This window comes from Lactuca saligna, chromosome 1 (assembly GCF_052625555.1).
Source record: "Lactuca saligna cultivar CGN05327 chromosome 1, ASM5262555v1, whole genome shotgun sequence".
In the NCBI taxonomy this organism is placed as follows: domain Eukaryota; kingdom Viridiplantae; phylum Streptophyta; class Magnoliopsida; order Asterales; family Asteraceae; genus Lactuca; species Lactuca saligna.
Window position 1 is genome coordinate 125493104 of NC_136417.1, and position 13418 is coordinate 125506521.

At 29.2% G+C, this 13418-nt stretch overlaps 2 protein-coding genes across 22 annotated transcripts; both read right to left on the reverse strand.

The window, feature by feature from the left end:
- Window positions 1-263: 263 nt before the first annotated feature.
- LOC145044068 (myosin-2-like) lies at window positions 264-3775 on the reverse strand. The gene is made up of 6 exons (XM_078992877.1): window positions 3385-3775; window positions 3168-3282; window positions 2966-3097; window positions 2770-2876; window positions 1462-1662; window positions 264-652 (listed from the first exon to the last, which is right to left on the reverse strand). The coding sequence occupies exons 1-6, from the start codon at window positions 3637-3639 to the stop codon at window positions 329-331; spliced, it is 1134 nt and encodes a 377-aa protein (XP_078849003.1). The 5' UTR covers window positions 3640-3775; the 3' UTR covers window positions 264-328.
- A 2690-nt stretch (window positions 3776-6465) lies between these two features.
- LOC145044078 (uncharacterized) lies at window positions 6466-9723 on the reverse strand. Of its 21 annotated transcripts, XM_078992926.1 has the most exons (8): window positions 9381-9721; window positions 8598-8708; window positions 8344-8378; window positions 8093-8128; window positions 7854-7879; window positions 7641-7741; window positions 7024-7058; window positions 6466-6734 (listed from the first exon to the last, which is right to left on the reverse strand). In XM_078992926.1, the coding sequence occupies exons 3-8, from the start codon at window positions 8360-8362 to the stop codon at window positions 6637-6639; spliced, it is 315 nt and encodes a 104-aa protein (XP_078849052.1). In that variant the 5' UTR covers window positions 8363-8378; window positions 8598-8708; window positions 9381-9721; the 3' UTR covers window positions 6466-6636. The 21 variants fall into 21 exon arrangements, 6 of the variants coding, with proteins under 6 accessions (XP_078849052.1, XP_078849036.1, XP_078849030.1 ...); XM_078992910.1 differs by lacking the exon at window positions 7024-7058 and having other exon boundaries at window positions 8621-8708; window positions 9332-9723; XM_078992904.1 differs by lacking the exon at window positions 7024-7058 and having other exon boundaries at window positions 9332-9723.
- Window positions 9724-13418: the final 3695 nt, after the last annotated feature.

Here is a 13418-nt window from a genome sequence, read left to right on the forward strand (position 1 = left end):
GAAATATGGTTCTTCTAGTCCTTATTTCTTAACTGACTCAACGAATAAACTCAAGAATGATACGTAACAAGTATTATACAAGCATTAATATCCTTAAAGTTGATTTCATACCTTAAACTTACCACCAAAACTTCAATCTCGGAAAAAAAAATCGTGCCTAAACTCAAAGATTCAATATACAATATATATGGGCTTGAATTCCAAAGTCTAAAAGGGAAATATCGAAAGTATTGGAAAAGATAATTCTGTAAAGAGAAATTAAATTTTCTTCTTTAAATTGTAATGGTATGTATATATGTATGATTATGATTTGAATCTTTTAGATAAACTAAGCCACCCAACATCTTTTATGTGCCTTTTTTGTCCTACCAGCCTCATCAAATCTATTAATTGTTTTCTTTACATCTTGTAATCGAGCTTTGAACTCTTTTTTCCATGACTTGAATCGACCCTTCAACTTTCTAAGCTCTTGTTTTTGACACTTTTCAAAATTATGTATATTGTGCATGCGAAAACTGAAATCGTTTTCTTGCAGCTCAAGTATCTGTCTAATTGTAAGATCCATTTTGCCATTGTCGTGTCGTCGGCTAGGGTTTTGGGGGAAATGAATGATTTCACTTTTTGTTCTTTCTCGAGTTGTAGCTAAGCTCATCTGAAGAAGAAAAAAAGGTTCTTGTTTCATGTAAATATTATGGAAGTGCAAGAATGACAATATATAGAGTAAATTACATGAAAGGTCCTCATGGTTTCGGGTAATATGCACGTTTGGTCCCTAACTTATTTTTTTAACTCGGAATGTTCCTACTGTTTGTTTTTGCTACGCACTTGGTGCCTACTGTTTGTTTTTGTTACGTGTTTGGTCCATGTCTTATCTAAAAATACTATTATTAAAATAGGAAAAAATTGTGGGGTAGATAAGATAAGGTGAGAGGGTAGGGTTGAGGGTATGTTTATTTAAATAAATTTAAAAAATAATGGGAAAAATAGTATTTTTAGGTAAGACATGGACCAAACGCGTAACAAAAACAAACAGTAGGGATCTTCTGAGTTAAAAAATAAATTAGGGACTCAACGCGCAAATTATGCTAAACTATAGGGACCATGTGTAATTTACTTGATACACTTATTTGTCTATAGAACCATACTTTCATTTTTTATATTTCAATATATGTGATACACTTATTTGTCTATTGAACCATACTTTCATTTTTTGTATTTCTATACTTCAAATTAAATAACATATTTTCATTATTTTAATCGGATAAATACTTCAAAATACTATATCTTCCTTGGAAAAATTATAAGTTTACAAAGTGGTAGACTTTAGTAAAAATAATGGCTTGATAAGAAAGGTTCAATGTTGTAATAAAAATAAATAAAATTATGCTGTTATAATATGTGAATAAATTAAGATATTTTTATTATTATTATTATTATATAACGGCAGAATGATGAACATACTTGAATAGAGGTGAACTCGTCTTGCCATGTTTTCTCCTTCAAGCTCATCTCAGCCTTGTGTAACTCCCATTTTGAATCGATTTGTTGAATTTGGAGTGCCAATAGAGAGTTTTCACGTTTCTTGTGGCGTAAGGCGGCCTCTGTTCTCAAAACTTGTCGTTGAAGGTCACGGATGTAAGGTTCTGACACCGAGATATGTTCCTACAACAATTTCAAGTCATTTAGACAGGATCTTTCAACACTGTATACTTTCTTTTATGGATATGTTTATGACACGACAAAGAATTCGGACTCTATTAAAGAGAATGATGGAGAGTTTTCATATATTTTGACCCAGGCTCGGCCCAATAGTTGAACTGGGCCATCGCCAGGCATTTAATTGATATAATATAGTAGATGAAGTTCGATGTACCCCCAAATTCAATTATAGTAGTAATGAACATTTTCATAACTAAACAAAACCATCCTTTAAAGGTGCTGCTGCATTACAGTAACAAAGGATTTTATTTAATATAAGAATCAAACAAATAATATTGTTTTCATAACTAAACAAAAAAATAATATTGTTTTCATTTGTAGAATAATTAAACAAAATTAATAATTGTTTAATAACAAACAAAACCAATATTTTTAAGGTGGTAAATAATAGTGAAAAGATTTTTATTTAATATAATAATTAAAAAAATAACTTTTAAGATTAGTTGGCAGATTAAACAATATTTTTCTTTTAAATATTTTAAATTTTAAATGAAATTTTGATTTAAAAGTAAAATATGATAAGGTCTTCATAAAAAGCAGTTCGTTGAATCCACATTCTTTGGCTCGATTAAAATTTTATTTCTTTTCAAGCTCTTGTGAGATCCTTTTTATATGGAAAATCATTCATATTTTTTAATAATTTAACTTTGGTTTACTGGTCAATAAAAACACATTTAATAATAAAAATTGGGAGTTTTTAATAGCTAAAAAGTGAATAGAACACTAAGATTTCCATAATATATTGTTTAATCGTTGATCTATGGGGAAATTTTTTTTTTTTTTTTTGTCCTGAGTCATATATGTTTGGGACATATTAATAGTCGATCTCAATCCCACCAATTTCACTTTTTGGGTGGAACCAAAAATATGACTCGACCATATCATCTTACTTTCCGTATAGACTATAAATCAAGAGTGATTTGTTGTCACATTGAAATTAAACTTTGATTTTTGTTGTCTTACCCAGGTCAATGCATATCAAACGCAACACATGTCTTCTTCTAAACATGGTGTCTAGTAAGTAGAGTTTCTAAAGTAAACTACGCGTACCTCGTTTTCTATGTTATCGATGTGTAGGTTGTTTGCATCATTCATGTTCTCACTGGTTGCATTTTGCATATAATTAGGGTGCCTTCGACTTAACCAATCTCGAACCACTAAAAATAAAAGAAAATAGAAACCATAAGAACTTGATGGCTTGATAAACGGCTCATCAAGCTCACAGACAAGGTCTCATTGGTCTCACCAGATTGCAAATATACGATAGTTGTCTCCCTGTTCCTTAATGGTTTCCACACGAACTCTTGATTAACATGTGTTTGTGTGGGCATTTTTGACCATTTTTTTAACTCTCTTCTTGCATTTTCGCCACGAACAACTGTGAAATCAAGTGATTATGCAAATAACAACATACTTTCTTAAAAATGATTTATAAATAAATGACTTACATGATTGAAGCGTAATAATCCCTTCCGTGAGCTTGTAATATTGGAGGCGTGCTAGGTATCCACGACAACATTTTTGTATTCTGACTATACTCTTTTCTTTTTCATCTTCGTTGTTCTGTGTAACAACTCCAATGTTGATTCTACGTATAATAATATAATATATATATACGTATATGTATATATTATATCCCATAAAGAAAGATTTTTTGTGTTTCACCTTAGTAAGAATAGAGCTGCCATCAACAAACTCAAATCCATCTCTTTTGCTCTTGTCATCAACAAACTCTTCCTTCTTCTTGCCCCCAAACTCTGGCAAATGAAATGACAAGATTGCCCTTCTAGTTCTTCGGGTTGGTATTCGAGCTTTAGAGACGGGACGTTGTGGTAACACAGGCATCCTTCCATGATCACCGATATTTTCTTGGTTTTGAATTTCATGAAGCATGAGTTCCAGGGTACTCAAAGTGGCCATTTTTTTTTTTTTTGAGATTTTAGAAGTTTAATTCTTTTATGTATGAGAGAATATTAGAAGGGAGAAGATGGGACATTAAAAGCTTAAAACTTGGCTCAGTTTATGCTTCATGGGATTTGGACTTTTATTGGGAAGAGTCTTTTGGGGCTTTTTAAGCAACTCTTGAAGGATAATACTAATATTTTTGTGAATATAAATACTTTGTCTTTTACTTTTATGTCGCTGTTTGTTCTCATGTTCAAGGACATCCACCCATTTTTAATATACGGCTTAAACTTTAAGCCTATTTTAATATTTGAAAAATGCATAGGAGTAGGTTGTTGGTAACAATCATCAATCTCAAAACTCAAAAGAATGAAAAAGAAAAGTGGATTAAAGAAGAAGTATGGTTATTGGTTTGGGTGAGTATGAATGATGGTATTTAGAGGTTACACCAAAAAAGTACAAATTAGGTCTTCAAGACAATCATGGGGATCTAAAACTACGCTCATACTCCAATTTCATCATATATTAGTGCATGTTAATGGGGGGTTTTCAAATTACAATTGTCCTTGCAAATTGATTATCTTTTTATTTAAATACCTTTAAACATAAACAAATTAACTTGCAATGCATCTGGTTATTAAACTATTTATTACATAAATTTGTTGTTTTAAATCTATATTATATAATAAAAATATATTATAATTAGAAATTTATAAAAGCAAAAATAATATATTAATAATTTAATCCTGGTACTTTAATCATCATATTTCAAATTTCCATTACAACTAGACTTTAAATAAGAAAAATATATAATTATAAGGCTCGAGGGAGTGGTGAAAAAAAACTGTACCCCCTTCATTATCATATAAACATCACGTCACTTTTTACAAAAAATGTGGTTTCTTGCCACACCCAAAGAAAGAAATAAAAAATAGAGAAAAAAAACCGCACCAAAACCGTGGAGGGTGATATTCTAGCTGAGGTGGCAAGGGAGCACCTCTACCACACCCACTCTCCAAAGCCTAATATAGATCCAATGAGAAATATAAAATTGATGATAGTTAAGAAGTAATGAAGGTCTTTGATCAAAATCGTTGTATTGTTGTGATTTGTAGGGAGTCAACCGTTTTTCTACCTAACAACACATTTAATCTCGGTCATTGGTTTTTTTTTCAGCCTGATATTGCTTTTACACTTGTTTAATCCAGATTTTACCGATAGGTATACTTAATAAAATTAAATTATATATTCTTATTATCAAATTATATTTTTTTCAACTAAATGTCATATCAGTGTATTAATATTACTATTGATATATGGTATTAAAGGCTATTTTTTAAATATGTATGAAATTAGATTGATGTGGAAGGTAATTAGAAAGTAGTATAAATGAAAACATTTGTTATTGTATCAATAGATATGTCGATGTATCTTTATATCAAATAATATGGAATCAATAATTTTTTATTTTTTTAATGTATCAGGTTCATTTTCATGTTACATTGTCATATTTATTTCATATTAACATTACGTTTTTAATGAGATTCACTTTTGGCTTAAGCTGCTAGCGTGTATTCATCCAATCACTAACTACAAAAGCCAACAGGAATGTTGTTATAATCATCAAATGTATGCTGTACTTGCATTATTTTTTACTCTCTTCCTTCTCTTCCTTCTCATTATTGTTTGCATAAAGTACAATTAATATTGATTGTCCCATCATATATATATATATATATATATATATATATATATATATATATATATATATATATATATATATATATATATATATATATATATATATACTAGCCGTTTACCCGCGCTAAGCGATGGGTACGAATAGTTTTTTCAGAAATCAGTTTCTAAAGGCGATTAGCTCCTTTGTGCAAATAGTTTACTACATAAAATGATTATCAATAAAAGTTATTACAAACACGAAATGAGTAAGAAAAAAATGAATTTTTAGGATTGTTTACAAATGTGTACGAACATATGATTAATGAATAGTTTTCTTATGAGTAGTGTCCTTTGTTGATTAGTTACATAGTTGCCATGTTTTTTTATTTTAATTTTTTTTTTATCTTAGAACAATTTACACATGTATACACTACTTTAATCCTAAATTCACATCTTTTTACTTAAACCCCCAACCTCTTGCTAAAAGCAACTATATGTCAACTTCTAATACCGTTAGACCAAATACACTTTAATAGGGAGGGGGTACCGTTGCGGCAAGCAACAATTAGTTTTATTTATATCAACTTTCGTATTTCTAAGAACAATAATGTATTGATAAAAACTTACCATTGAAATAAAAATATACGACCATTAAGTTCAAAAGAAATACAAAAATTTCAGTTATGGTCTTGCAAGTTTTTTTTTTTTTTTTTTTTTTTTGATCAATAGTTTTTGAAAATGTAAGTTGTTAGATTGGATCAATGTTATAAACAAAAATGTATATCAACATTATTTGTTTTATTTATATGGTTATTTATTTATAATCTATTAATAAGTATCATATGTATCAAATTAAAATTTTGAAACCAAACAACTTATAATTGATGATTGCAGTTGTGAGCCGTGTTTCAAAAGTTATTTAATTTCCATATTAATCTAAAAAGAAATATAATAAATAACATAACGAAATTATTAATAATATAGGTATATTTGAAACTTTTTGTATTTTTGAAAGATTTTTATCAGTTTAAATGAAACTAAAAAAATTATTTTATCCAAAAATCACTCTAACAATTAAATTTGAAACTCACAAAACGTTGGTAATATAGATGTAGAGAATTAGAGCGAAAAATTCATTTGAAAGCACGCAGATACACAATAGAATCAAAGGATTATGTCTAGTTATATTGTTTTTGAACTGTGACAAACAATAATAAAACAAATAAAAACCAACTTCCAACAAGTTACAAAGAGTATCAAACAAAAAACTTTACAAGAGAAAAAAACAACACTTAAGGTCAATTATGACATCACCATGTGAAATTACCAATATCAAATGAAACTCATAGCAACAGTAAGCATCATGAGAGAAAAAAACACCAATATAGCACTGAACTTTATTGTTTTCATCAAGCAACGTTCCTCCATGTCTACAAAAAAAGAACCATAGGTAGCACCAGAAAAAAAAAATATTCAAGGTTAGCAGCTGGTTAATTCAATCAACAATCAAGATTTAAAAAAAAAAAAAAAAGAAAACCCTTCTAAACTCCATTTTGCTCCATGTGGCTGATGATTTATTTTTTGTTTAGGTAAAAAAAAGTATATTTTTTTCATTTTAGTCCATATTTTAAGATTTCATTTTGGTTTAGGAAATATACGAATTAGGACTCTAAGCTTTGCAAGGTGCTGATGGCGTCAAATAGCAACCAACTTTTATACCTTTGTGAATCATAGATCCATTATTTGTCTTCAACCTGAAAAACCACTAATGGCTATATGAAGATGCAATCAACATTATGTACACACAATACAAATGTATGACCAACTCAATCGACTTGTATGACCATCAAAGAGTGATTAATGGCAAGAAAAGATAGTGTTCTACCTGATCAACTGATTTATCTTGTCTAATGTTTCCAATTGCTTTTTATCAATAACAAACTTTTCTTTTTGTGGAAACTATTGGTTGCAATGCTTGGCAAATGCTTTAGCTTTCTTTCAAAGTCTAGCAAAATCAATATTATTTTGCATTTATTAAACAAACCCAAGTGGGGTTATGGGTTAAAGACAAACATCTTAGGAAAAATGAATAATAATCACATCTTCATCAATCTAGTTATGAAGGAGGGAAAACTCATTTTCTAACCATTAGCTTCAGGAGGAGGGAAAAGTTTTGAATATGTATAAGAAATCACCAGAAACTGTTCTTACAACTGTTAGTCAACCACAGAGTTACCATTCTTGCAGAAAACAATCATATGAAGTGTTGGCCCTAATTAAACAAACATATATATCATAGTAGATTAAAAACCAAATAAACAAAAGGAAAAAGATACCTGATAAAAGTTTCATGTAGCAAATGAAAGACAATACCATCATCTATTTCCGATGGTGACACCCATGTTTGTGCATGGTTGGTTGAAGGCAACACCACTATCTTTTCTTCAAAGACCCAAAAAGAAAAAGATGTGTGAGATCTACAGGCTCAAATGAGGGGTGGATAATGAGAACTTAAAATAAGATTAGGAGAAGAAAAGCTGAGATCTTACAATGAGATAGGGATCTTCCTCTAAATCTGAAAAAAAAAACCAAAAAAAAAAAACAAAAATGTACCTTTAGTCAAGATCATGTTTATGTCACATTTAGATCAAAGGGGACAAAATTTAAGAATTCTCTGTAGCAAAAAGTCATTAATATTATGATTTATTAGCAATAGCTTCTTATAAGAACAACAAAATTAACCTAATAACTAAAAACAAACAAAAGCTTACAAAAAATCGAGGCTTACCATCTTCATCTATTATGGTCCATTTCCACCATTGGCCTGCAATTATAATTCCATCATCAATAACATATTTTTAAAAATTAGTCAAGAATATCTATCTAACAACAAAACGGCAATTTTGATATATTATGACATAAAAAGAATAGGAAATTAGAACAAAATGCTGATAAAATACCATCTTCTCATCAAATATGAACTATCTGCTATCAAGATTATTACTGTAGCAAACATAACTTTCAAATTTAATATCATACCCAAATACCCTCTTATCATTTAATTTATCCACAATCTGCATCCAAATAACAAACTTTCAATATTAAAATCAGGATTTTCTTAAGCATAAAACATAGTATTTAATTATAATCCCATTGTATCTATTGATGGACCCCTGAAATATGCATTTACTTAGATTAAGAGTTGAGATAAGAGAAATGAGATCTATGTATATATGTAACAAATGTGTAGACTTGTCTGATTAAGTTTATGAAGTTAAAAAAAAAAACATCACCTTAGGAGAAAAGAACAACATACTTGAGGTTCAAGCGACAATGTGAGTTGTATATCCAGATGGTCATAAAGAGATCATTTTGCTTGTTTTGTTCAGACACTTATTATATACCTAGCATCCAAATAACATACAAATTTAAAATTAGAGGAATATAAATACAACACACCATCTGTAGAATTTTTTTTTTTTTTGCCATATTTAAAGCTAATGGGACCTGAATTGCATCACAATATAGGCATACAATCAACTTGCAAGTCTGTAACCATTACACAATATATTCTTGTTGACTTAGAAACAAAACTGAATAAAAACATTTGCAAATAGAATTAATTAGATTCAATCACGATACATTACCATTAAAAATTCAGACTTTCCTAGGATTCCAACTCAAAAATTGGATTTATTCAAACTTCTGTTGCAACATATATAAAACAAAATGAGCATATGTTGAGACAGGAGAGAGATACACAAAAAACTTAAAGCCCTTCTGTTTGATGTACCGTATCTAACAGTTCCATCTTAGATATCAGGGCTTTTATTTGAGTTTGTAGTTAACGAAGAACATGTGAAAGAAAGTAGAAGAAGAAATCAAGAAATAATCGAATCCGATAACCTCATATTTTGAGTGACGAATGCAGTCAAATTAAAAAATTGAACACCAAAACCTAACAAATCGGCCTTCGTTAACCATAACCCAACAAAGAAACAGACAAAAAATTGGAAAAACCACTAACCGAAACCAAACTAAGTCGAATTGCAGAAGAAATCGATGTAGGTTTCTACCTAGGAGTGAGAAAACGATTACGATCCATGGTGTAGAGTCGGTGCTTGTTGTGGTGACACTCGCTTCTCGGTGAAGATGATGGTGGACGAAATCTGCGATGTGTTGTGCCTTTTCATGAAAGCAGGAAGAACAGATAAGTAGAAGATGTAATGGTGGTTGGGTGCGTTTAGGATTTGTGCATTTAGGAAGAACTGATTTAGGGTTTTAGTGAGTAATTGGATCAGGTCTTCGATGGGAGACGTTGGTGGAGACGATGAGAATTGGTTTGATGGCGGCTGTGTTTAGGAGATTAGGGTGAGTTCCGCGTGTAGTGTAGTGTAATTCGTATCCGTGTAACGTAATACGTATATGAGTTGTTATATGTTTAATACTATTGTATCTGATGTAATACATGTTGTACCTCTTAATTTTCAAGAAATGAGCAATATGTTTAATAATATAGTAAAAAGATATATATATATATATATATATATATATATATATATATATATATATATATATATATATATATATATATATGGTTAGGTTATTTTATTTTTACTAACTATTGTGTGCCAGAATGCACATATCTGGACCATTGGATGGAATATAATCAAAGGTCATGATCTGAGGGTCTATGATAGTAGAATAGGATAACATGTACCATATAATCACACAAATTTGAACATAAGGGCATTCTAGTCAATTAACCTATATTAAAAAAGGAAATTTTCGGATTTTTAGGGATAATTAATTCCTTTATTTTTAAAAATCTAAATATTTTAAATTAATTTAAAATTAAAAATCTGATTTTTATTCTGTCAGAATGATAGAATTTTAACCATAAAGTAGTAAACATATTTTTCGATTTTATTCTGTCAGAATGATAGAATTTTAACCATAAAGTAGTAAACATATTTTTCGATTTTATTCTGTCAGAATGATAGAATGTCAACCATAAACTACTAAATATATTCTGAAAGAATACACAAAATCGATTTTTAAACTAATAATATACCAAATAATTACATTGTACGATTGTGATTCACTGAATTATAACAAACATTATGAAAGAATAACAAGTATAATTCTTAAAAAATAACAACATTCTAAATGTCTTGTGTATGTTTGACCTCTAAGCCAATTCAAAATATGCTAGCATTCTATGAGATTAATATTTTGTGACATTGACATTCTGTCAGAATTGTATTGCATGAGAATGATTTTATACAAGGAGTCTTTCCCATCAAGTCTTCAAGCCATTCTTCAAGCCATTTCGATCACAAATTCATTGTCAAATACTTTGTAGTGATACGCTTGTAACAACTGCACATTAAACATATAATTAATTAACTACAAATTCTATCAGAATAAAGCAATAATATTCTTATATAATAAACTATTCTTTCAGAATGGAAATATTATAAAAAGGTAAACAAGGTCAAAGCTATGATCAGCCCATATGTCTGTTTGCTTCAACATCATAAACATAAGGAAAAGTCAGTTTGCTTCAACATCAAATCTATGATCAGGATAGATATTTGCTTCAACATCATAAACATAGATTGAATCATCTATACTTCAAGCTACAAGTTCTCTGCCATCAAAGAATGGTGTCTCTGAATTTCTGAAAAAAATAAAAAATTACAAATACCCAACTCAAAAAACTTAATCAAAGATCAATAAAGTTCATGTAAACTTACCAGTATCTCCTCATTAACCGGTGTTCCATTACTAACCATGAATACAATCTGAGACTATCATATTTCTCTTTGGCATTTCATCAAACACTTTAAGGGCGTTCTCTAAATCACAAAATTTTCTATGAATCATGAATGAAAAAAATAGCAATTCAGAACCAGCAACATCAAATGAGTTACACAGGAGGGAATACCTCCTGTGTTCAGTTTCCATACGATCGAACAAAAAAAAAGCATAAATGGTTATGTGGCTTCGGTTTTGATTGAACTGATAATATTTGAGAAATATAATTACATACCTATGACTGGTGAGTATAAATCATTGTATTCTAGGATCGGTCCATGGATTTGGAACGAGAGAGATAAAGATAACGACTGTAAAATAAGATCGAATAAAGCCCGAATCTTGTTGAAGGTCCTTGCAGGCGGTGGTGCAAATAGGTACATGGAAGAAGCAGGGTGCGAGACAAGAGGATACATCAATTGTAGAAGAAGAAGCATAATCGGCGATGGTGAGTCGATGATGAATGTGTTCAGCCCCAAACATAACTAGGTCAAATATATTAACTTTATTTCCTTAATTGAATGAATTCAATTAAATCATTTCCTTAATTATAAGTACCAAAAGTCTAAAATACCCTTTAATGATTTAGTTAATTCTTTATTATTTCTTGAATTCTCATTGGTGCATTTAGGCACACAATAGTTGCTAAAAGGGGTTGGCTAATAAGACACCCTATTTTACCATTTAGACAACCCTAATTAATGTTTGAAATATTTTTATTGGTTGAAATTGCATTGTTTTCCGAAAAAGATGATTACAAGAAGTTGATTATAGGTTGACTTTTTATAAAAATGATTATAGGGTGTCTAAGGGGTGTCTTATTAGCATCACCCTTGCTAAAAACATTTGAACCTAACTCTATATATATATATATATATATATATATATATATATATATATATATATATATATATATATATATATATATATATATATATATATATATATATATAGACATACGCAAATAGGATCACGTGACTATTCTTTTTCTAGTGAGAACTCGTGAGTAAACCTTAAAAAAAAACTAGAAAAAAAAAATACAAATCATAAAATGGAACATAATACTATATTTGAGAGAAAAAAAATTGAAAAAAGAATTTCGGATCATTAAAATTGAATCATGTCATTTTTTATGATCTATGATTCAATTTTAATGATCCAAAAAAACATTAATTTTTCTTTATCTCCAATATAATACTATATTCAATTTTATGATTTGTATCTCTTTTTAATTTATTTTCAGTTTTTCCAGGTGTCCTCACAAGTTATCACCGAAAAAAGTTTTCACTGGAAACGGACCCTATATATATATATATATATATATATATATATATATATATATATATATATATATATATATATATATATAATTTTTTTAAGAGAAGTATTTTTTATGTGTTATTATTTAAAAAAATAATCAATGGCAATTAGTCTTGCTCAATGTAACACTTGATCTTTCAAACCATCTTAACTAAAAAAATAAAAAGAACCAAGGAAAAAAATCAAAATATTATTATAAAATACAAATCCTGGACCATTGAGTTTATCAACAATTTAAAAAAAAAATCACATCAGAAATTAAAGAAAAAAAAACTAATCGAGCTTTTGAAATTATAGAAGCTTTGTATAAACTTATTGATGAAGAGACATGTATAAAGATAAAAAGTAATGTTATTTGTTTAGCGGAGTTTGAACTTGACATATTTGATTTTATCATTGGTATGGTAATATGGCATTATATATTGCATAAAGTAAACAACATGAGCATACAAATACAATATGAAACTATATGTATCGCAATGAATAGTGTAAACACTTATGGAGTTTTTAATAGACTGCATACACCACAGTTTTTAGAAGGCTTTGAATTATGTCATAGCTATAGCTTTTGATTTAGGAATTTATCTAGTGTTTGTTGAGAAAAAAATGAATTTTTAAAAAAGAAATTTTGATGAGAATGTTGTTGATTCATCGGAATTAGTACATGTACTTTCACCTTAAGAAGTATTATGGATTGAGTATTTTATGTGCATAGTTTGAGCAATATAAGCATCATTAAGACATTTTTAGATCTAATTCACAACATATTAGTTGAAATTATTAAATACTAATAAAATAGACTTAATTGCAAAAATGGTCCCTGTGGTATGCAATTTTTTGGGGTTTTGGTCCAAACCACGAGTTTTTTGGTTTTGTGGTCCTTTTGGACTGGTTTGTTTGTGACGATGGTCCCTGTACTTAACATCCGTTAAAAAGAATCTGTTAACCCCCTTATGTGCCTTGCACGTGAGGGT